The sequence below is a fragment of the Daphnia pulicaria genome, chromosome 1 (assembly GCF_021234035.1).
Source record: "Daphnia pulicaria isolate SC F1-1A chromosome 1, SC_F0-13Bv2, whole genome shotgun sequence".
Lineage (NCBI taxonomy): Eukaryota > Metazoa > Arthropoda > Branchiopoda > Diplostraca > Daphniidae > Daphnia > Daphnia pulicaria.
The window spans coordinates 41036359-41060523 of NC_060913.1; the positions used below are offsets into that span (position 1 = coordinate 41036359).

Genomic DNA, 24165 nt, shown 5'->3' on the forward strand with positions numbered 1-24165 from the left:
CGAGTCAAGATGATGTAGTTTCAGCTCTACCGACACTCTCTGCTACTATTTCCAGAGACTCGAGTGGGACGCAATTTCTCGGCGACTTGGGCGCCATTGAAGGGAAACCGAGCAAAGAGCGGAACTATCAAAAAGAGGAAGAAAATGAAAAGAGAGAGACGGGCTACGAGCGTAGAGAGAACCAATCAATATATAGAGGACGGAGCAGAGCGGAGCGCAGTGTATGCCCGTCCTGTGCACATCCCTCTGGGAAAGGAAAATAGAAAAATAAAAAGAATCTTTTTCTTTCTTGCCAGCCTTTCGTCGAGCCATCACACGAATTGAATGCAAAGGGGGAAAAAAAAGTCTATAGATGAAAAGCTAGACCATGGGGGTAAAAGAAGATGAAGAAGAAAAGTTAATTTGAATGGCCGAATCTTTCATGCATTTTTAAAGAGCTCCACGCGGCGCTTTTTTTTTTCATTTACGTATAAAATCCTCGTTTATTTTTCTTATTATTTGCTTTTTCATCATCTTCTAAATATATTTGGGAGAAAAAAAAAATGTTTTTTCAACATTTGAACCTGTTTTTATTATTATTATTATTTATTTATTTATTTCCTCTCTTCTTCATTTGGGTTTTCTGTTTGATTTAGAGATCGAAATTTCAATCATGGGCGCGCTGGAGTGAGACTTGTTTAAAAGGCAGTGGCCGTGGTGGTGTCGGGTCGTTATCAGATCGGAGAGGGGGATCGGATGCGATAGATTTCCCTTTTTTTGTTGTTGTTGTTGTTGTGCTCCTTTATCATTCGGTTTTCGTCTCTGGCGTTGCTTTTGCTTTGAACTGCTCTAGCTGTTTAATTGAGTCGTGGCGTTTGAGCTGTACCCACTGTCTCTTGATCGACGAGTCGAAGGTTCATACTTCCAATCTATCAAAAAAAGACTGGACCCCGTGTCAGTTGCTGTGTGATTGTCTGTGTGTGTCTATGGGCTGTTTGGTTGCTAGTGTGTGTTTTTTTATTATTGCCGGATAGGGTCCGGGAATTCTATCCGGAGTAGGAAAAAGACTGGTTTTTTGCCATCTAGCGTTCAACTATCCAACTGGAGCGATGGATTTCCTTGTTGGAGGTTCCCATTTTCGGCGGTGGGTTGCGCATCGAATTTCTCCCAAGTTTTTTCTTCTTCTCCCATTTGGAGAGCAGAAAAACCATATTTCTGTTTTCTTTCCAAAATGGGAGAAGAGTAGGATTGATTGGTTGTGGAAGATGCAACGAAATCAGAATGGCCATTTTTTTTGTTTTCCATTGCGGCTTGGAAAAAGGATGACGATGATGATGATCTAGAAACAACAGAAAAGAAAAAAAAGAGGAGCGCTCACTTGTTTTTTTCGTCGATGCCGAAGTAATAACAAAATACAAACAAGGTTGTGGTGACGGCGGTGGTCTCTCGTGAGTGCGGAGCGCGTTGGATTTTTAATGTTTTTTGTTTTTTCTACTTCTTTTGGGTCTTGGTTGAAGTTTTTTCCTTTTGCCCATCCATCACGACTTGGGTGGGCCGTGGCAACATCTCAGAGACAACCTCCTCGGTTCTTTTTTTCTTTCTCCTCTCGCGTCTGTCAGTCTCTCACCGTCCCCATTACCCAATTGTCAATGGGTCGATCCCCGTACGCGTTTAGTAAGCCTCTTGTTTGATGTCTTGGTGTAACCATCGGACGGATAACTCAACTCGAGATCTCTGTAATCACAGCGACTTAATTGTAGGCCTCGCAATTCTGTCCGTTTGTTATTCAAACGCGTTTGATGAATGTTTTCAATCAAATATCCGGCCGTGAAAATTCTTCAAAGGCCGTTCTCCGTTTGCCGGGCGTGTGAACTGCGTTTGACAATGGCTGCGCGACTATTGGACGGCCGATAGTTGTTGGGATGGACACGCATCGACGTCCGATGAGCTGATGCTCCTCCATTATGCAGATGACGCCAAGCGTAGAAAGAAGAAAGGGGAGTGTGCTTGTGTGCTGTGCTGGTTCCCTCTTGTCTCTTTTCGCATCCCACGTGAACGGGGACGGAAGAATATGGTGGGCAGGATTGTTTTTGTTGCATCGGTCGCTGTTCAAAATCTGTCCATTGGAGGGAGAGCTTCGGCGACAGGAAGAGACAAACACACGCCTACACGGAAAGGATGTAGATATTTTTTACAGTTTGTCGGGGCTCTTGTTTTTATTTTCGGATGACGTGGTGTAGAGGATGCCCCCAAAAAAACAAACATCAAATATTGACGGACTCGTTAACTCTTATTGCAGCTGCCGGTTCAAATATTCCGCCCAAATATTTTCATCGCATTTATTATGATGAGGAATAGTTCTTGTTGCTTTTGTTTTTTTTTTTATCATTATATAATCAAAATGGCTTCTCATTTGCATGGAAAGATGCAATAATTTTTCCAATTCTAAATGGCCATGCTCCCTTTGGATTTGTGTTGAAAGAAAAGTTCAATGAATCAAATGGCCAAAAATGAATCCAATTTATTTTGTAAATATAACCGGAACATGGAAACATGTTATATGAAACAAACATAAATTAATAATCAACGGAAAACAATCACAGGTTATACAATCAGCGTTTGTTTGGAATATTAGCGTATGTTCACTTGTGTTTTAATTTTTTGAAACATTAGTGTTAATATTTTCTTTTAAGGGATGTGAGTGTGTCAGTGATTTAACAAGCAAAATTTCGTTTAAAAATTGGAAAAATTCAGAATAGAAAAAATGTTAGGCCATCAGAATTCAACACACAAGAATAATCATAACCGAAATGTATTTACAAATATTAAAATTGCCATTACGAGGTGATTTGAGTTTTTGTTTTTGTTCTTTTTGTTTTTTTGTTTTTTTGCAAATTTGTATGTGTGGAAGGGGAGGAGAGGTAAAGGTAACAATGTGGAGAGATAAAAATGTTTCATTCACGTGAGTTCGTAATATTCGCTAATGTCACCGGCCAGACTCGATAGGAAATTGAAATCGGACGAATCGCAGGCGAGTTGCCCGGCCGCCGAATGCGTCGACTCTGCGCCGTGGCTATTATTGCTGCCGGCGTAGCTGTTGTTGTTGTAGTTGAGATGATGGCCACTTTGCACGTTACCGTTGTGGGTCGGTTGAGTCAGATGAATCGGCTGGTGAATCCCGACGGGATGACTCAAGTTGACCTCACTGGCACTCACGAGACTCTTGGTGCCCGGCTGTTGTTGCTGTTGTTGTTGTTGATGGTGATTGTTGTACTGGGTCATGTAAGAACCGGTCGTCATGGATGACCCGTTGTGATGATTTTGCAGTCGATCTTCTTCGTCGAGTTTCTTGATCGCTGTCGATCCGCTGCTGCTGCTGCTGCTCGTGTATTTGTTTATTCCGGGCAAAGTTTGAGGATGGACGCCGTAGTTGTTGTTCCAGCCAGTAGATGAGAGGGATCCGCCTCCTGGCGAGAAATACGACGTGGGACAAACGGCCGGATCGGGCGGATAAGTCACGCACTTATTGACGTTGCTCGTCGATCCCCCGCTGACCTGCTGGTCTCCGTGCGGATGGATTTTGTGCGGATTGGCACTGGTAGTGTCCATCGGCATGGAATACGAGTTGAAATTGTTGTACGGGTGGTTGCCGTCGGCCGGCTTCGTTGCTCCAGTGGTGGCGCTCACCAATTTGGACGGGTAATAGGTGCCAGTGCTGTTGCTCATGATTGTCGTCTGCTGTTGTTGTTGTTGTTGTTGTCCCGTCCCGTTGAAATTGCTGAATTGATCCATTTGACAGCTGACGCCGTTGTGGAAATTATTGGCCGTTTTGTTAACGAGGCCGGTTTGATTCTTGATGGATTGTTGTTGAGGAACTAATCCCATCCTTGGGGACATGCAAGAATTCTGCGCTATTGGCTGGACTCGAGTTGAAGGGCTCATGTCTGGCGACGAATAAGCTGCCGTGTAACTGTTGTTGACGGGCGGCTTGAAATCGTAATGGCCAGTCGGGTAGGACGATATCGGATGGTCGGATAACTGTTGTTGGTTATTGTACGAGTGTTGTTGCTGGGTCTCTGGCCCTATTCCGTTGGAGTAAGTGTTGTTGAAACCGCCGTAGTGGCTAGGCGGCCTACCGGGCTGTCGGTATTGTTGTTGCGTTTGCTGGCCTGGGTAAAGGCTCGTCAAGGGATTGAAACCGGCCGTTTTGGATTCACTGGGAAAAGTTGCTGCCGTTTCCTGACCGAAATGTGTCGAATTGTTGGGCGTCGAGTTGGTTTGGATGGCCGGCCAGCATGACTGGGCAACCACCACCTGGGTCCCGTTACTCCTGTTGGGAGGAGCCGAGGCGTCGGTTGGTGCCGCGACATTTTTGACCTTGATTGGCGGGTGAGGTGAACTGTGCTGACTGCCGCTGGAACTGCGGCTGCTCGGCGAAATGGTGGTGCTTATGGATGGACTTTGTTGCTGCTGCTGGCCGTCGAGTATCGCTGCTGGCACGGGCTTGCAATAATTGGTGAAACACGGCTGAGACTGGCGCGGATGCGGAAGCGACGACGATCCGACAGCTGATTCGTCACTGTGCTGTGAAGACGAATCGACGTGGTGGATGTTGTTGCCCTTTGCTTGTTGACAACTCGAGGCTTTTTGCTTCCGCCGATCGGCCTCTGCTGGACTGCTGCTGCTGCTGGCAAGCGAGTCGGGCGTGGCCGTGATTGGAGACGAGCTGCTGGCCCTCGGTCCGCCCGTCACGGCGCTGATACTGCTGTGGTTGTCGCCACCGTTGCCCAGACAGGCCAGCATCAAGTCGCGTTTTTTGCTCTTTTTCTCCTTGCCCGACACTTTGTCGAGGATGCCCAGCCCTCCGCTGCCGCCCGATCCGTCGTCGTCTTTTTTGGCCAGCGCCTGTCGCTTGTGCTTCATCCGCCGGTTTTGAAACCAGACTTTGACTTGACGTTCCGTCAGGTCCAGCGAGGCGGCGATCTCGATCCGCCGCGGACGGCACAGGTATTTGTTGAAGTGGAACTCTTTCTCCAGCTCGAGCAGCTGCGTGTTGGTGTAGGCCGTCCGCAGTCGCCGCGGGAGTCCTTCATTCACTAGAAAGATTGCAAACAAAATAATTTTGTCTTTAGCTTCGGCGCGAACCTTGACTCGAATCATTTAGTCGTTTGATATTATGCGCGATGAAATGGTTTAGCGGGTTAAAAAAGCCAGCGAACAATAACAGGATTGAGCAGAGATAATTCACGACCAAAACGTTTCAAACCAGAAGTATTTCACACACTACTTGCTGCTATCTCTTTTACATCTTTTATTTGTTGTCTCTATGAAAATCTGCACCGGTGTTAGCTTGTGCTCTTATTTTTATTTTTCATTTTATTCGGTTGTTGAATGGGTACGGAAAAGACACGGACAGAAATTGGCCCCTAGGACCTTGCACCGTCATGTCTAGTCACGCTGCGAGTCTTTTGGAGGGACCGAGAGAGAGAGAGAGAAAATCCTAGTTGGTTTGTTTTGTGGTCGAAATAAAGTGCGGTGGCAAGTGGTCGTGGATGATGAAGAAGAATAAGGTAAAAAAGAAGCTAGAAAGAAGGAAAAAAGGCTTGTCGGAAGCCGCTGGGCGACCGGTTGCGTTTTGGATATCAATAGGGAAATGGTTCAGATATAGGCGTAGACACACACACACACACAGTTGGAGGTTTCAGGTTTGCCGCAGCGCGCGCTTTCAATTTTCAAAATGCGGCCTGACCGTCTCGCTTGTGTTGCGCTTGTTTTTCTTTTGTCTGCAAAGTGGACAAGGAATAGGACGCAAGACTCCAGATGTTGTTTTTCTTCTTTTACCTGACGTCTCTATTTCCACCATTCAGACAATCAAACGCTTTTTCTGTCGAAATTTGTTTTTGAATGACTTGATGAAGATCCCAAGCTATTTCCCTTTTTTTATTATTATTTTTCTGATTCTGTTGTTTGTCTCATTTTATCCTTGACGTAACTAGAAAACAATTGTTCCAGAAAGAGGATTACATCAAAATAAATACAAATAAAAAAAAAAAGGAAACGGAGGAAAATTGTCTCTGTGTTTCGGAGAGAGCGTACAGAGAAATATCTACACAAATTTAAATGCCGTGATGTTTTTTTTTTTTTTTTTTTAATGAATTGTTGCGCCGTGGCTGTTGCCTTCATGGCCGGTAAGCATCTTTCCGTGACTTGACTTGTTTCCGACGTGAAACAATTCAATCACGGTCTTGTAGTTTTGCGCGTTCGTTTGTTAATCAATGGCGCAACTTTTCTCGGCGTGTAGCAGTAGAGGTCTTGTCTCTCTCACCGAATCACTAGCTACGAAAAAACAACCGCGCGGTGTATCTCTAGAAATAAATAAATAATAAGCCGGGCCAGGACATGATTGTCACCTCCGACCTGGCAAGAATTTCAGAGAGTCATTACACACACACGACCGTAAGTTTTTATTTTGGGTTTTTTTTTTTCACAGGCCAACGACAAATGACGTCGTTGGGTGTGGATGTATGTGTGGGGTTGTGTGACACGAAATCCCATCCGTTTGTGACAATCGGCGGATGGATGCCGGTTTATACATTGGTGTCAATCCCGCTCGTCTGTCGTACAAAGCCGTAGATTGTATGCAGTGCATCTACCTTCAATGCTATAGAACGGGAAATAACCGGACGGGAGCAGAGATAGAGATGATGATTATTCCTTTTTTTTTCTCTCCCATCTCTTCCCCCCCATTGATTATGTTCCAGCCTAGTCACACACAAACAAGCTTCTGTATTCCCGTCTCTTATCTATATATACTAGTACATGGTGTACTGTACATTCTTCTTTGCCTTTTCTTTTTTTTCGGTTTCGGTTGAAGAAAGAAACTTTGGCTTTGCATGTGTTGCGCTAGCGCTCGGTTCGGCGCAGTTATCCGCATGCAACAAGCCGATCAAGAGAGAAGGGGGGGGGGATGATACAAACGGTAGGGGGGAAATAATATTTTTGAACACATGAAATCTCTCTTCTGTGCATGTCGTTTTTCTATTGTACGTAGAGTTTAAAAAGAAGAAAAATAAGAAGAAGCCAAGCCATCGTGTCTGCACTTTTGTGAGTGTGGGCGCGCATCGCCCGGCCACTTGTGTGTCGTTGTAAGTTCGAAAAAGAACCGGGCGACAACGACGCCGCTGTTGCTGCAAGGCCCTTTTGGGTTGTTGGTGTTGTTGTTGTTGTTGTTGTTGTTGTACCATTGTTGTACCTATGTATGTGTGTGTTGCGCTATAAGATATTTTCAGCGCTGGCAGCAACCAGAAGTTCCACTATATTTTTGTGATGCACGTATACGCACCATCTCCTCCCTGTTTCACGATAATGATGGTCATCAGCAGTTGTGGGACAAGAAAACCGAAATCTTTGGACTTTTTTCTTTTTTAAAAGTTCTATACGAACTGAGAGTTTCTCTGTGGATTTCTCGACGAGCTGTTGCTGTCCGACTTACGGGCAACACACCCAAATGTCGCCGCTTGGCTTTCTCTGGTTGGTCGGTTGCTGGTTTGCCCGCCAGCAGTGCCGTGCTGAGCTTGTTTTCCGTATAATGCGACTGTTATTACTGTGATTTAACATTCCTTGGCGGGGAAAGTCTTGACATCTGGAGGTACATTGAGATATCAATCGTCGATGGGAAAAGACGAGAGAGTCAAGGCCGACTTAGTTGCGCCATTGGCGCAATGAGAATACCACCACAATATGTGATGTATAAAGAAGAAGAAGAAAAACAGAGAGAGATATTGTCTTAACCGGTTATCTTTTATCTCTTTGACAGGAGGGCGAGCCTTGACGTCATGCTGTGCGGGATCGAGAAACGAGGCGGAAATCGGCTGGGCGGCTCGACACTAAAAAGAAGAAGCAGCCGATAAAATCAAGGGTATGTGATGTGATTCTTTTTCGCTATGGAAAACGTTTGGTTCTTGTTTTTTGTTATTTTTATGGCGTCTGTGCGAGATATTCGTTCACATTTGTATGTGATGCGCTCAGATTCTTTTTTTTTATGTCTATGGTGCCGTACCAAAAGAAGAAGAAAAAAAAGAGGAGAGTTGGCAATGCGGATTGGTGACGATCCGGTTGTGAGCGGCTTATATTGGCAATGCAAAACGAAAAAATTGTGGCCAGGGTTCTGTTCGACCTTTCCATTTCTACCCCGATTGTTTCCTATCCGCTGTTTTTATTCCCTTTCGGGGAGTATGACAGCTGGCGAGTGTCGATCGATTGATTTTTCGCCCGCTCTTATCTTTACACCGAGCAGCACGAAGGAGCTGCGCATTTTCACGTTATGTTGAGGAATACTGACAGAAAAATGTTCGTTATCCTCAGTGTTAAATCTTTGGCGACTATAAGAAACCCGGACCTAAAACTGCGAGAAAAAATAAATTGTCAAGGGATTTGATGCCGGAAATTTTCTATCCCGGGAGATTTAGGTAAGCGGGAGGCGGGATGTGTGTATATAAACTAAGATCGAGTTCATTCGATATGTAAACGGTCGAAATTCAAGACGCACCCCAAAAAACCCGAACCGTTTGACGGTTTCGCCCGATTACCTAACGTGAAGGCTTTTACGTATCGACACGTACATCACACCATATACTAAATGTTTATCTGATCCTTATTCTTCGTCGCAAGGGTTGGAGCTCCGTTTCTTGTTGTTATTTATCCATGTTTCCGATGCTGTCGGTTTTTACATAAACGGTGTCGTGAACAAACCCAGTGTGTGCCGTCTACATACGTAGGCCTCTTCCCCCCCCCCCTTTTTCTTTTGGGGGCTGACATCGCCGGGAATGAGAAGGAAATAGGAAAAAGCGACTTAATCTCGTCGATCCCTCGCTCCTCATGTTTTATATTGCCGGCAGGATTCGGTTCGGGTGCGGGGCAGAGGCAGAGAGATAAAGAGGGGGAAATCACATGTGCACAAAACGCTCTAAACCTCCCGCTTTCCCTCGTCCAGTCACTCAGCCATTTGAGACATTTATTCTTCTTTCTTTGTTGCGCATTATATCAAAATGCAGAAAAAGAGTTCTGGGCATTAGAAAATCAACCGCATTTTGTTTGTTTGCATTTGCGTATTGCCTCATTTGAATGGCTAATCCGCTGATGCAACTCTAGTATTTGATTAGCATAGATTTCTCCTCCCTTTTCATGACTTGAGTTTTTTCCCCCTCCTATCCTATGTTACGTGAACCAATATTCAAATGTGATTTTGAAACGTATCATCGGGCGGTCGAAAAAAAATCAGTCTATAATTTCGATACAAGTTATTGAGACCCCCCAAAATCTTGACTATTCAATCTAACTGAATTCGGGTTCACTGCTGTGCAATCACGTGCTGTGCAACCAACGCAAATGCCACAGTCTTGAGTATAGTGAACCAAAAAAAAAATATGCAACTCTTTTTTTGTGTTTTTGCGCTGTCTTCCGGTGTCGCCGACTCACTTTTTTGTTTATTTCGAGTGTCAGCGCAAACACAAGACAATGTCGAGTGGACGGCCGTTTCCGTCTGCCAACACGAGCGTCTCTTTTGATTATTTGGCCTTCTTCTCGTCCTAAATGTTACACGAGTCAGACTACTTTGCGGATTTCTTTTGTCAGTATTGAGGGTCACTGGGAAAATGACCCCCAACAATTCCTTGGCAATGGTCTAATATTTGACTACATACTCGGTTGTTGTATTTTCTTTTGAAGGGGGGGGGGGTTGCTCTTTTACCCCTTTGGGTTTTTTCGCAGTCGCCGAAAAGTAAAGCGGAAACAAACAAGAAATTCAAACAACTGATAGAAGCGCCGCTTCACCTTAGTCAAGTGGCGGTGCGGTTGGCGGTCTCCTGACTACGGCGATGATGGATCGCCGCAACCGTCATCGACAAAGCCTTTCCCCGATTCTTTTTGTTTGTTTTATTTTTACCTCCGTGTTTTTTTTGTTTTACGAATGTGAATTCAATTAACACCGGAAAGGAAAAACAAAAAACAAAACACAAATGTCAATTAAATGGTAGTTGCCGCAACGCAAACTTCTCTTCCGGTCCTCTTTGAATATTCCCAATCACTAAGCTAAGAAAAGAGTTGACAACAACTTGACCGTCACCAATTTGAAAAAAAAAAAGGAATTCTGTTGAATTCTAAAATTGTCACTTACGGTGGCTGTTTTTCCGGCCCACTTTCTTGTCCTTCATCCAAGCAAAGTCGCTCGAGTCGTCGATGATGGCCGCCGGATCGTCGTCGTCACAGTCGTGATGCATGGAGACTGCCAGGTCGCCGACGGAAGTTTGTTGCTGGTGGTGGAGGAGGACGGCCGAGGCCGAGGCCACCACCAAGTTTTGGTCGTAGTACGAAGGCCCGTGATGGACGTTGACGCCGAGCATGACGTCGTTTTCGTCGTCGTCTTCTCCTCCGTCGCGACCCATTCCGGCCGCGACGGACTGGGTCGCGGTCGTTGCGGTTGCAAGGCCGCCGATCATCATGACGGTGTCGGGAACCACTCCGTTCAAGTCGATGGAAGAGCGGCCACTGTTGAGGAACTCTACCAAACTGCTGCCGCTCCCACTGCTGCTACCGGACGAATGTTGTTGTTGTTGTTGTTGTTGTGGCTGGACGAATCCGGCGTTGTTAATCTGCGTCGTCGACTGAACTACCGATGGGGCTAATAGCAACCTCTCCATATTAAAGAGAGATGCAGCAGCACCAACAGCAGCTAGCACCTGCTGGAAAGAGCATCGGTATAATAACGAAACGGATCATTTTTTTTTCTTTCGTTCTGTCGGTTTGCTGGCCTCTCTCTCTCCTCTTCATAACGAGGCATTAAGACCCCCTCAACTACATCGCCACTTTGACCCGGCTACTATTAAATAGCCCGCCATCGACCACAATAAGTCTCCTTCTCCTTTTCTCTCTCCCACCAATCTATAAGGGCTGATTAAAAAATGGAGAAAAGTCGGAGCAGCACCAAGCAACAACCGAAAAACAACAGCTTGTAAAGCTTCTTCTTTTGGGTTTTTCTACGATCATGTCTATCTATATGTGTATTATTTTGATGGACTGTGCTGCTCGGCTGTCTCTACCGACCGTGTATGAGCCCCCCAGACACTTAATGACTACTGTTGAACTCTCCAGCCAGTGAGAGAACGAAAAGAAACAAAAAAGAAAAAATGTACAAAATAATAATTTCAGAACAAGAAAATGATTTCAAGAGAAAAAGAAGGGACTTGGAAAATAACACAGACGCACAAGTAGAAGGGAAAAAGGTCAGACTCTGTAATTACACATGATGTGTGTGTGTGTGTTGTGCGCTACTCGAGTTTCTATTGGCTGGGATAATTTCACCTTGTACGCATCCACCGAGAAAAGACGGACGGGTGTAGGATGGAAGACAGAGTAGAGAGAGACTGAGTACAAGAAGAAGGTAAGAAGCTCGTAATTACATTAGAGCACATCATCAGGCTACCGGGTTTGAAAAATATTTTTTGGGGTTTTCTACCTACGGGCTTTTTTTATTTCTTTCCTTTTGTTATTTCATAAAACAGCATTTAGCTCTTTGGCCTGCTACAAGACACCCGAACGGTCGAATAGGATAGTTAGGAAGGCAACCAGTTAGATGTTCTAATGCTTTTCTTTATTTTTCTTGTTGTTACGCATGTGGTCGTGTGAGTTGTGGTGGTATGTGTTAAGTATTTGATTTTTTTTTTGTGTGTGTGGTTGTTGCTGCTGGTTCGGCAGTACTTATCTCATTATCTCATACCTGTTTGATTGGAATTGCGCTTCAGTTCCGAGCTTCGTTTTTCGCCTAGTCACGAAGTAAAGATGATGAAGTAGCTTCTCTCCTCTGTTTTGTTTTGTTGTTTTTCTTCTTCTATTTAATCCAATGATGCTGAAGCAGCTACTGTTCGAATGGGGGGGACTTTGTATATATTCTCTCGGTATTGTTCAGATTGCGGAAGAGAAAATCACACGATCCTTTTGTGCTTGGCATCGAATGGCACACTGCCACTATCGCTGCTTCACTTCACTACACCCACACTAATACGCACACGATCTACACGATTTGTTTTTTTGTTTTTTTCTTCTTTTATTTCGGATTGTTTCTTGTCTGGCGATGTTCAAAAAAGTAATTTTCAACTTTTGGTGGTCGATTCTTTTTTGTTGTTGTTTTCAAGTTCGAACGGAACGATGGATTTTGCCGTTCCGGTTGCCGTCAATGTTTTGATGACAATGGGGCTCGATCCAACATTGGCAACCCTCTCTTCCTATTTTTTCCCCCCTTTCTCCGATTGTTGTCCTAGTCAGACTGATTTTGCGCCGCCGCTCTTGGCACCTCACTACACCGCCCTGCACTATACTACACCAGTCCACACATGCACAGCCGGATCGGTCGGTCTACACTGCTCTACTGTCCCGGATTTTTTTTTTCTTCTTCCTCCGCCGGAGTCACTGCTACTACACAATCACTTTCTTTTGTGTGTGTATGTGTGTGTGTGTGTGTGTAAGAGAATGGAAACGGGCGACTTTTGTCCGCTAGAACTTTGTATTAGGGTGTTGATGAAGGAGGGGCAGAACATGAACTAAATCACGGCCACCTTCTGTGGATACTGTGGTTGTATGGATCCGGCCGTCGGTCGATCCCCCGGCACCCACTTCATTTAAATGTACGGGCCTTTCACCTCTCTTTGGGGGGGTTATAGACAACGAAACTTTGTGTGTGGGGTGAGGCGCGCGCACACACATACATGCATACATACACACGATGGAATTGTGAAATCTACATAATTCTGAATCGATTCAATTTGAAATGAAAATTCCTTTCTTCGATAGGTTGCCGATGAGTTATGGTTCTTTGAATTCAAAAGTTGTATGTAACGGTTAAAACTTTGAATCTTTTTCACACAAACTGTTGAATTGTTTAATTGAAAACTGTTGTCACAAGGAACGGACGTGTTAGAAGAAAAGCTTCCGGGTTGTTTCCGTTTGAGTTTTATTGTTGATCGGCTGCGACACGCCGATGAAAACTTTTCTCAACAGTGGAAGGAAGCACAGCACACTGCACCGGTGCGACTCTGGCCCGTGTTTGTGGTACCTCGGCGTTTTGCCATCCTCACTAACCCGCCCTTTTTTGTTTGAAAAATTTTTATTTCATTTTCTTTTTTTTTTTTTTTTCGGGGGGGGTTTTCAACTGTTGGTTCTCTTCTTACCCATTCGTTTTGTTGTATGTTAAAACTTTTTTTCTCCAACAACCCAAAAGGGAAGGCTGTGAGAGACAGCCGAGAGAAGAAGGAGGTGGGTTCTGTCACGTGCTCCTGTCCCGACCGGCCAATGGCAGCTCGTCTGTCAGAGTGAAACCTCAGCAGCTCGAGTCTGGTGGCAGCGAGTATGGGGACTGTGTTTGGAGCCAAAGAGGAAAGATCATCCCGCCCTCAAAGTAGAGGAACGGTGTGGATGGGCAGGGTTAGAGACGGGAGAGGAAGCGGGAGCACCTTTCAATCTGGCTACTACACGAGTGCAACTGACGAGTAGCACTCGACGACAAGTCAGATCAAATTGAGGTAAATGTACGAGCGCGTTCGCCGAGTCTAGGAGAGAAGAAAGGAAAAAAAGCTAAATGATTTTCCACAAAAAGAAGTTGCGGTGCCTAAGGAGTTTTTCCCGACTTGTTATGTACCAACAACACGAGTTGGTCTATCAAAGAAAAACGGGCTGAACCGAGAGATGAAGAAGGTTGAGGGCCGCCTCCCACCCTTTGTCTGTCATGGAAAAAAATCCGCTCGGTCGGTGCGGCTTTGAATCAATGGTTTCGCCCATGTTTTGCAGCGCGCAACGAGTTTGAACTGGCCACAGCTCGCGGGGCCGGGTTTACTTCTTTTGAACAAAGAAGTCGAAGAAAAATTGAGATTGAAATGACTGGTGGAAATGTTGGAACCGTTCGTACCTATTAGCCCTCCCGTCTCTAATAGGCACGTAGGGCTATCAACACAAAGTAGAGCGAATTGTAGGCCCCACAGAGCCGAAAAAAAACCACGACCACAACTAAAAACGAAAACGGAACGATCTGAAAATTTCGAGAAACTAGGTGTTCACAGCAGAATTATCATCGGGCTCTCCCTGGACAATGTAGCGCAGCTTATTATTATCCGAAAGAAGAAGGGAGAAGTAAAAAGGTAAAAAAAAAAGCAGTCTGACGACTTGCTAATTACAGTATAGACGAGGCCACGTTTCACGGACTCTTTTCTTCGAACCCTGGGCCGATCACCTGGGCAACGCGGTGGAGTGCAGTAGTAGTAGTATACTAGGGAACAGTTTTATTATAAGTAGGGTCGTACTAGTGATGGTAGCTTTGCGGACGGAATGAAACGAGAGCCCCACGATATCAGATGGATGATTGATGATGGATCGGTTCGAATGTGTGTGTATGCCTTTTATATTTCACAAAGCCGTGAATAATATATAAATAGGTGGGGAGGAGGCGCAGAGATACGAGAGACTGGGGGATTTTTCGGAGCAACAGGAGAGAAATGCAGAGGGGAAAAAAAAGGTTCAATCATCGACGTCGCTCGTCGCACTAGTTGATTTCTCACGGCGTCAAACGGCGAGCTATGATGAAGATCACAGTCAGACACTTTCGAAGGCTTCTTTCGTTCTTTTTTTTCTTCTTTTTATTATTATTATTTGAATAGCCCGCGCTCTCTATTGTCGTCTTCACGGCAAATGAAAACGCGGCACCGTTTAATAGAAAATAATGGAGATGGAAATGAATCAAAGAGAAAAGAGATGTTTCAACTTCTTCTCCGTCTTCTTGTTGTTGGCAATAGGAATAACACAGATATCATCGACCGATTCGGCGATGAATGAAAGAATGACGGATTTTGTTGTCTTCATCTTCTTCTTCTTATAGTGTTGGGAAATGGAAGAAGAACGGTCGGTTCGCTTTGACCGGCTGCTGCGATGAGTTGCTGCTGGTGTGTGTCGGCCTATTGTTGTGTCCACACTGAGATGGACTTCCGTGGTTCGATGCTCTCCGCAATTCCATTCGGATAAAAGACGAACTCGGATGAAAGGGACGAAGAAACGAGGAAAAAACCCAAAAGAATTCAAATGAAACAAAATCATAATAATAATAATAATAATAATAATAATAAGAGAGAATGAAATATATATAAAAAAAAGGAGCTCCCCCCTTTCCACACTCATCCATCATCTTTGAGTCGGTTAAATATTATAGAGAAAGAAGGATAGATAGATATACCATTTCTTTTTTTGTGTAACGAAAAAAAGTAAAAAGAAGAAGAAACGTGGAATACATAAAACCAAGGTCGGCGTTGTCTATGTAATACTCTGAATCATTCTTCAGGTACAACGCTTGTTATTTTTTTTTTATATAACTCCCGCTGCTGTTTGCTCTTTTTTTCAAAAAATTTCTTTTTGAAATAATTTTTTTTTTATTCCCTCGCCCCTTTTTATTTTTTTTTATTTTTTTTTTAGCTTCTTGTTTGTTTGTGTATGTGTATGGCTTTTTTTGTTATCTTTCTTTTGGGATTCCACAGTCTTTTCAAAAGATGAAATGAAAAGCTGTTGGCACTTGGGGGTGTTGCAAGCACCTTTTTTGTTCGAGTTATTTGATAAGAAATGTGAAAAAGTGTGAACATCAGATTTTCGTCGGAAATAAAACGATCAAAATTTGAGGGGGGAATAGATGTCGGAACTTTTCTCTGAATATTTTCTGTACGTCGGAAATTCCTGAAAGAGACTATTTACGCTATTCAACAGTCTTTCGGTAAAAGTACGTTACACGAGTGGCACGCAACACGTCTTTGTAACAACTTTTTTTTTCTGTATTTTTCGTTCACGAAGAGGGAGGAAACTGTACTGGATGTTGAACACTGTATAGTAGGGCCATAGGGAGGGTGGTAGAAGCAGTCACTACTATGTCATCGTTTGTGGTAGACATCGACTATGTCGTCGTTTTCTTTTTATTTCACGTGAGTCAAAGAATTTTGGGTTGACACGAAAACAAGTCAAACGCACGTCACTTCCTTTTTTTCGAAATTTTCAATTGCTCCCGCCACTCACTGTATGACAAAAAATAAAATTCAGTTAAAGCTGAGAATGGAAAGTTAAATTATCAGCTACTGTATTACTTCTCCGAACTAAAAAGACAAACCCATTTTGAATCGCATTCGATCTTTCGGTAGGTGGAGATATAATGAGGGTAATAATGAGGGAGAAACGTATCATGGATAATCACAGCTCTAATATAAGGATGTTGGGATACAAAGATGCCATAAATCTTCGAGTCAAAAGGCAAAACAATTCAATAGGCACCTCTGACGAAAAAAAAAAGAAACCCTCAGTCGATATAAAGCGAGGGGTTTGCGTGATAATCCAGGACTTGCACGGCCATCCCAATGCCGTGAGAAAAGACGTGAAAAATGGACAAACAGGCTGCAGGGGGTAAAAAAGAGGAGTGAAGAGTAATCTATAGCAGCAGCAGCAGCAGTGTGGCATTGTTGAGTAATATAGGCCTTTTATATGCGATAAGGCCTCCGAACTGTTGAAATGCCTTTCAATACCGGCAATCGACCAGCTGATGTGTGTGTATATGTGTAGAGCTAGGCTGCTAGGCTGTTTCGTCGTGGGGATCGGACGCAGAGAAGAGTAGGTTAAAGCCTGTGTTTATGTAAAAGGGAAGAACTGTAAGAAAATGCGAGAGAAGAGCGCAAGCAGTAGCGGCAGAAGGGGAAAAAAATCACGCAGAGCTGCTTTTCACGTACACAAGAGTAAAGGGGAGGAGGAGGAGGAGGGGGGCCGTGATGTCAGGCAAGCAATGCATCACTCATCTGTCAGAGGGACCGCCTCGAGCGCGCACCTTAACAGAAATCACCAACCAAACATGGGGGCGCCGTACATAGTAGTGGAGCTCTTCTTATCCCATGTCCTTCTCTCTCTTGTGTGTTTGGCTCGGGTTGTTGCTGGATTCTATTCCCACCCGGTTATTTTTATTTTGTTTTTCTCTTCTTCTTATAAATATAACCCCCCTACCACCACCACTAATTTTGCATCAGGCGCGTCCCTCTATCCATGCACAAATCAAGCCGGAAAATTATCTCGTCCAAATGGGTCAAACACGGAAAAGGCAAAAATGTCGACATTTTCCGGAAGAGGAAAAAAACAATGCGAAATTTGACAGTTTAGAAAATGTCGAAATTTCAGTTTTTTAAGGACTTTAGAAAGTTGGTGAAAGAAAATATTTGTGAAATCTGGATCAAATTATTTCTTTAGACGAAAAATTAAATTTTGTGAAATCTGAATCAATTTACTCGTAATGAACACGAAATTCACGGAAAAAATTTCTTTTTTTTTTTTAATAGAAGGATGACCGCCTATGCTGTTCCACCCGTAGACAACATCATCACCGGTAAGTCCAGCTATATTTTTGGTTACGTCAAGAGCGCTAAGCTCGATCTTTAGTCTGCAAAATTTTCCCAATTGTCCAGCCAAACTCGGGCACACGTTCCGCCGTTCCATTTAATGTTTGATGGTCTTTTTTGACTGAGCGATTCACGGTCGGTTGCCGATAGACGTGACACAAGTGGAAGAGCTTCTTTTTATCTTTTATTATTTTTTTCAAAAATGTTGCATTCACACAAAACGCTGAGAAAAGACGACAGAGCGACAAGTTTCCGCCTCCTCTTGTGGCAGTGCGGAAATCACGCCAAAAGACACAAGAAGGGAAGGAAGAAAGAGCAGAGGGGCATATACATCTTTTGCTGACGTGGATGTATGGAAAAACCGCTTTTTGAATGTTAGCGTTGGCATTGGGAGGGGGGGGGGAAGGAGAGTAAAGAGAGGAGGGCACGCGTGCGGCGGCTTCACGGTCGTGACAGACTGGTGCGGCGGCATGACGCTGATTTTTTCTCCATCCGCACAATAATCATTTGAGAGGCGCACACTTTTTGATGAATGATGAATTGGGCCCGCACCAACGGATGGGCGCGACGAAGGTTAATCATCTTTTGGCTGGTGACGGTTTTTATTTTGCCTTGCCATTATTCCGCCATTTATTTATGTGTTGTCATTTTCTCGGTGGTTTAAGAAGGAGAGAGAGAGGATGCCGGTGATGAATCTCGTTCCGCTTGATCGCCGGGAAAATTCATAAAACTTTGTCCTGTTTTTTTTTATTTTTATTTTTCCTACTCGTATTTTTATTTATTTCTATTCCCTTTTTGATAAGTGTACGTGGGAGGAAGGGGGGGGGGGAGAAGGAAAAAAAAGAATGAATGGCCTGTCTCTCCATTCCTCATTTGCTTCACGGACTCTCATCCGACAGTCAACTTGGTTGGGTAATATACGACTTAACTGGAGCATTACATCGGATCGCAATAGTTTTTTTTTTTCCTTTCCCGAGCCGTGGTGGGGTGGTATTGGAATACAAAGAGGGAAGGCAGCATAAAAAGGAAGCTGAAACTGTGGCTTTGCGGCTATATGGGACAGCGAAAGACACACGGAACCGGAGAGACAGAAACCTCTGGCTTGTAAACAATACTGCGACGCCTATATAGGGTATAGGAAAAGAAGGAGAAAGGAAAGCGAGCAAAAGAGAGAGAGAGAAAGCTATATATGTGCCAGAGTTGGTGGAAAAAGGAAGGAAAAAAAAAGATAGGGGGGATATAGACTATATAGGACTGCACAGGGCGATAGGGAGCAAAGGACCGTTTGAGTTGACGTCTATGGCGTACATCGTCCGGCCAAAAACCACAAGAAAAGGGAAGCTTTGGATATTGTCGTACTTGCAGTTGGGTATAGGGACCCCCCTCCGTGGCTTCTCCAACTCTTGTTCTGTGTGTACATTTGTATCCATCTATCGGCTATAGATGTTCTTTATTTCTATCTTGCTCTCTTGCTATCGTCTCTCCGGATCGTGATATGCCGAAGATATAGCGACGACATGGTGTGTACATTGTGGTGGTCTTTTGATCTGATTTCTGGATACGTCTCGTCTGTGTATGTATCGGTTCACAGGCGACAGAACGGGCCTTGCCGTTTTGGCAACACGAAAAAAAAGGAAGGGAAGGAGGAGAGGAACCGGTTGACTGTCTGCTGTATAGCTTCCAAGTTTGATGCTGAAACTGTGACTTTATTTCTTTCCATTTTGATAAACAGTTTTAAAGCAAACACTGAGCTTTAACACTGAAGAATATCTTCAGGAAATTTCAATCCCAATGTCTAACTAAATAATGGAAGATTACATTTAAAAAACCGGTGGTCGGTACATTATTATTTTGTCTAACTCCACAATGTTTTTTATATTATTCTTTTAAGAATCTTGTTGAATTGTAGTTTTTTTTTCTGCTTTTTGCAGCCAGAAGTCGAGTCATCAGTAATCGTCAGTAATTTATTTCCCTTTTAAAAAGCTGAACCCTTATTTTCCCCAATCAGCAAACAAACAAACAAAAACGTCGTATCCCAAATCATCCTTTTGTATTGTCACAGAAGTACAGTAGTGTTTGGACAAAGCAACGGAGGTGAACGACACAATTTCTAATCAGACAAGTGTTTCTGGATTCGTTAAATAGGCGTTGGTAATGATCATGACTTCGAAAATGGGTGAATTACATCTGGCACACTAAAAATTCGTCCAATTGCCGGTTTTTCAGATTCATTTGCAAATTCCAATCTTCTACTTTATATCTTTTGTATACTTTTGCTAATCTATGATGATTTTGATATTTTTTAACGGAGTTCTCTCCTTCAACAACAAATTTATCCCTCTTTCAGTCACGAAATGGCATTTGGTTAATTCCAAGTATTCAAGGTTAGGAAATGAGTGCTGATCATATGCCTGCTGTAGGATGTCGTCGTTGAAAGTTTCGCATTTCTCGAGTTCAATAGATTTCAGGGAAGACGACGACATGAGTGTGATTAAGTCATCGGTTGAGATCTTAGTAGCTCGTAGTGTTAGTTCTTGAAGTTTTCCCAGTGTTTTTCTTTCATGGATATTAGAGTATTTCTTTGTTTCAACAATAGGCCCAGTTTTGCCACCACTTTTATAAAGCGTGAGTTTGCGTAGATTAGGACAACAATCGATAATGGTGCATAACTTGAAACTATTAACAAAATAAAGCGAAAACTCTTTAAGCGAATTCCCAATCATGTTAACAATCGGAATCATGATGCCATCAAAATTAGCGTTATACATGTATGCTCTTCCCGAAAACCATAACCCGGTAATTGAAGGACATAGGGACACCACTCTCTGAAGACGATCAATTGAGGTTTGCTCATTTCTGATATCAAAAAGAATCTTGGACAAAGCGTATTTTGGAATTTTGTTCCTTTTTTCACTGTTTTCCCAATCTTCTCGATGCATTTCGCCGAGTACTCCCACGGTAGATTCATGACCTAATATCTTCAAAGACCGTAGTTTCCGAAGAGCCTCTTGAAGTCCTTTATCAGTAACATTTGTTCCATTCAAATGTAGTATTTCCAATGAGTTGCTAAGTCGAGGAGGTGCGCAGTTTTCTTGCCATTCAAGATCACCTGCTTTAGAAATTCGCTTATCTTCATCATCTTCTTTTTCAATGTAATCAAGACATAATCCTTGGATTCCAAAATCCGTAACTTCACAACAAAGTAAACTCAGAATTCTTTAAAATTCAAATTGAAAATAATTAAAAATAGTAATTAAAATATTAAATTTATTAATGACACACCTCAAATATTTACAGTGAGTTCCCAGAGCCCACATGCAATTGTCTCCTGCAGAGGTCCATGCAAGATCTAATACTTGCAAATTTTTGAATGTGGGTAGGAATCCAATTAAATTCTCCTCATTAAGCACATTGTGAGTTAGTTTCAAATTTTTCAGCATCTATAATATTAGAGGCAAAAAACAATTAATACCCAACACACCCACAACAGCAAAATGTATTAATATACTGAGCATTTGAGGGAAGCACACTTTAAGTGTTCAAACATTTGCTTTTCAACAGGCTTGTTTCTGTCTTCACAACCTTCTAACGATAGATCTAAAGAGTGAAGTTGTGGAAGAATAATCCATCTAAGATATTTTTCCAGTAATTCTTTTTTCCTAAGAATACGAACTACTTCTTCTAAAATCGCCGTGGCTGTAATTAAATGTAAGACAATTCACGAATATTCAGAATGCGTAATAACGTTTAAACTGTTACTCACGTAAATGTTCGAAGGGATTCAATGAAACCTCTGGATTGACGACATCCGAGACCTTACTCGATTTTTGCCCCCATCCACGTTCCATTTCTTCTATAATGCTATCAACAATGTAAGACAATTCACGAATATTCAGAATGCGTAATAACGTTTAAACTGTTACTCACGTAAATGTTCGAAGGGATTCAATGAAACCTCTGGATTGACGACATCCGAGACCTTACTCGATTTTTGCCCCCATCCACGTTCCATTTCTTCTATAATGCTATCAACACAAAATTCAAATAGCGTCTTTTGTAGCATGATTGAAATTTCAATTAATTGGTCGACCTATTTAATGCACACACAACTTCAGTTTTACTCGTCGACAAGTCGACGTTCAGAACTTCAGATATTAAGCAATGTAAACGTTTCACACCTACAAATTTAATTCCAGGGTTGCCTAAGGTTTACTTAAATTTCTCTCTTCACTTTATTTTTCAATCAAAAGACAGTTATTAATCGTGAATTGTTGTTTTATAATCACAATTTGAATTATGGACATGGCGGGAGGTTTGACAGTTAACGAACGAGTTGATGCGTTTGTGCTCTCATTGTAGTTACGCAATTCGCCACGCAATTGGCGGGCACCATAAGAAGCAAGCCGTCAACTACGTCCTTCCACGTAAACTGGGTTAAAAGATGCATGCATCTCAGATCGGATGGCAATTTCGGAATCAGAGAAATAATTGATGTTCGCTCATTCTACCCATCTTGTTTTTTATAGTAGATGTATCTTTGTTTTCCGGTTGATGGCTTTCTTCTCTTCTTCGACCATAATGGAGAAAACGGGCTGGAATAAGTCTTTTCCCATAGCATAACTGCCGAGTTGAATGCCGCATAATCTAGCCGTTTGCACATCTATCTTTCCCCCCTTGCGTCTTGCGTCATAATCGACTGACTTTATTGCCGACGAGCAAGTTACGAGAGGCATCTCTGGTATACATTCATGTATATGATACGTAGAGATTAGTGAAATTAAAGAATCGTCGAGTAGTAAGGCAGCGATGGCAAATATTTTAGTAGCCAGACGATTTCTCCCCCCCTGGTGCGTCGTCGTTCACCCTCGGTGATTCTTCATCTCTGTCAGATTCTTAAGAGCAACTCACCAGTTACGACGACGAGTGATTGCGCTCCGACAGAGTCGAGAGTTCAGGGGTCATGTCTCTTGATCTTTTGTGCTTGTCTTAATGCCCATCATCTTTGACTGTGATCATCCGGTTTTCACTTTTCAGCCTTCATACGGCTTCCTTTTAGCCCAGGCTCTGTATAGCATCAACCTTTTCTTTTCCCCCCTTCAGCTTTTGAATCGTGTGCCGGCGGTCACGCACTTTGTGGAGTGAACGTTTGCCACCGCCGCCACCACTTTTTCACGCCCATCGCAGGGAAACTTTGGCCAACTTGTGTTGTTGTATAGTGGTCGAAGTTAAAAGTAGGTTTGGTCCTAAGGCGGTGGTAGAACAGTTGCGGCGGCGGTGGAACAAGAGCGATGACACTTTTATTAACGGCTAACTGACGTGATGAACGATGGAGGTTTTGCGCTCTGCGTTCGGGGTCAACTTTGGTTGATGATGAAAAACAATGAGAGTAAAATGCCCCCCTCGCCTGTTTATGGAATCCAGTTCTTATCGTCCATTTCTATACATAGCGGATTCGTTTCTATTGTGCGCTGCGTGATTTTCCGAACAACTCGCTCGGACTGTTTCGTTCCGTTTCATCGCTCGGCCGTGCCGCCGTATCATCGCATTGTCGTGCGTGTAAAAGTCATTTTCGGTATAATTATTTCCATCGGTGCCCCCGCACATATCCGTTCAGCTCCCCCATTTTTCTTTTGTTTCCCTCCAGTTGGACGATTATTTTCAATACCGGATTTTTCCAAACGTAACAAAATGTTTGGGGTCTCTCCTGTGCTGGAGAATTCACGGTATACAAGAGAGACACACACCACATGTAGACAAAGATTGTGCGAAAGGTAGCGGCTCATTAAGCAAGCGGGAGACAGCCGGACGCGGAAACAGAGAAAAGATAGCGTACAGTAGGCACACAAACACACACACAAAAAGGAGGTTCACGTTACAGCAGAAGCGGCAGCTACGTACCGGAGAGAGAAAATATAATGACGAGCGTGACACGGGGGGACGGGAGTCTCTGATTCCCAACAACGCCCTGAACTCGACTCATTTACCGTTGCGTCACGCTTGACAGTTATGTATGTTTATTTCATTCTTCTTTCTGTATAAATACGAAACATGACACAAACCAAGTGCATAAGAGAAAAAAAAGGGGGAATTCAGGTTACCAACAAAACAACAAAGTTTTGTAATATCTTAACATCTCGTCGTCTAGAAACTAAGGTAGAGTCTGTCATCATCATTGATCATAGTCTTCTTCCCTTTTTTATCTCTTGTGTACAAACTCGGTGCGCGCTTTATAGACACGCGCCCACTGGACAGCAGCCAATATGGATGTTGTACCTGCTGGGACTTTCTTTTTGTTTGTTGTTTTATGGAAGAGGTTGATGTCGTCTTCTAGAGAGATGATGGAAAAAAAAAAGAGAAACGGTTGAATGACAGCTGGGCGCGATCGGTTGTGCACCATATATCCCCCCTCTTCTGTAGATGGAGCGTAGTTCAACCAGTTGATATAGTATCTTTTCCTTTTTTCTTTTAAACTTTATGCGTCCTATTTCTACACTGAGAAATAGAAGATGGAGATACTCGAAACTATAGACGACGACTAAAAACGAGACCACAGCGATGGGCGAGTCCAAAATCGTCGTCGTCGCGGTAGGTACAGTTCAGGAGCGATGATCCATCTGATATACTAATATCTGGGATCTATGTTGATGGCTTGTTTGGAGGGGGAGACGTCTGCCTGTCTATTCCACTGTGCTGTACTATTTACATACAAAACGTCTTCCTTTTTCTAAAAAAAAGA

General features: G+C 43.3%; 2 protein-coding genes and 1 long non-coding RNA gene across 5 annotated transcripts in view; 1 reads left to right on the forward strand and 2 right to left on the reverse strand.

Moving 5' to 3' along the window:
• The window catches only part of LOC124320523, a 50895-nt gene that overhangs the window by 14552 nt on the left and 12178 nt on the right, over positions 1-24165 (forward strand). Inside the window, exons 2-3 of the long non-coding RNA XR_006913966.1 lie at positions 7796-7897; positions 17370-17416. This is a non-coding gene — a long non-coding RNA (uncharacterized LOC124320523). The remainder of the gene's footprint in view (positions 1-7795; positions 7898-17369; positions 17417-24165) is intronic.
• LOC124320256 (homeotic protein proboscipedia-like) lies at positions 2488-13465 on the reverse strand. 2 transcript variants are annotated; one of them, XM_046783049.1, is made up of 3 exons: positions 11753-13465; positions 10154-10715; positions 2488-5075 (listed from the first exon to the last, which is right to left on the reverse strand). In XM_046783049.1, exons 2-3 carry the CDS (start codon positions 10674-10676, stop codon positions 2938-2940), a joined length of 2661 nt encoding a protein of 886 aa, XP_046639005.1. In that variant the 5' UTR covers positions 10677-10715; positions 11753-13465; the 3' UTR covers positions 2488-2937. The 2 variants fall into 2 exon arrangements, with proteins under 2 accessions (XP_046639005.1, XP_046639004.1); XM_046783048.1 differs by having other exon boundaries at positions 10154-10718.
• Positions 19470-21620, reverse strand: LOC124320349. 2 transcript variants are annotated; one of them, XM_046783197.1, is made up of 4 exons: positions 21357-21620; positions 20938-21125; positions 20712-20869; positions 19470-20645 (listed from the first exon to the last, which is right to left on the reverse strand). In XM_046783197.1, exons 1-4 carry the CDS (start codon positions 21490-21492, stop codon positions 19706-19708), a joined length of 1422 nt encoding a protein of 473 aa, XP_046639153.1. In that variant the 5' UTR covers positions 21493-21620; the 3' UTR covers positions 19470-19705. The 2 variants fall into 2 exon arrangements, with proteins under 2 accessions (XP_046639153.1, XP_046639154.1); XM_046783198.1 differs by lacking the exon at positions 21357-21620 and adding an exon at positions 21193-21290.

Coding starts and splice junctions, on each gene's coding strand:
- LOC124320256 (XM_046783049.1), bottom strand. CDS start 10,676: ATGGAGAGGTTGCTATTAGCCCCATCGGTAGTTCAGTCGACGACGCAG. Junction 5,076..10,153: donor GGGCCGGAAAAACAGCCACC/GTAAGTGACAAT, acceptor CAATCTTTCTAG/TGAATGAAGGACTCCCGCGG.
- LOC124320349 (XM_046783197.1), bottom strand. CDS start 21,492: ATGCTACAAAAGACGCTATTTGAATTTTGTGTTGATAGCATTATAGAA. Junction 21,126..21,356: donor GAATCCCTTCGAACATTTAC/GTGAGTAACAGT, acceptor ATTTAATTACAG/CCACGGCGATTTTAGAAGAA. Junction 20,870..20,937: donor GTGCTTCCCTCAAATGCTCA/GTATATTAATAC, acceptor CTAATATTATAG/ATGCTGAAAAATTTGAAACT.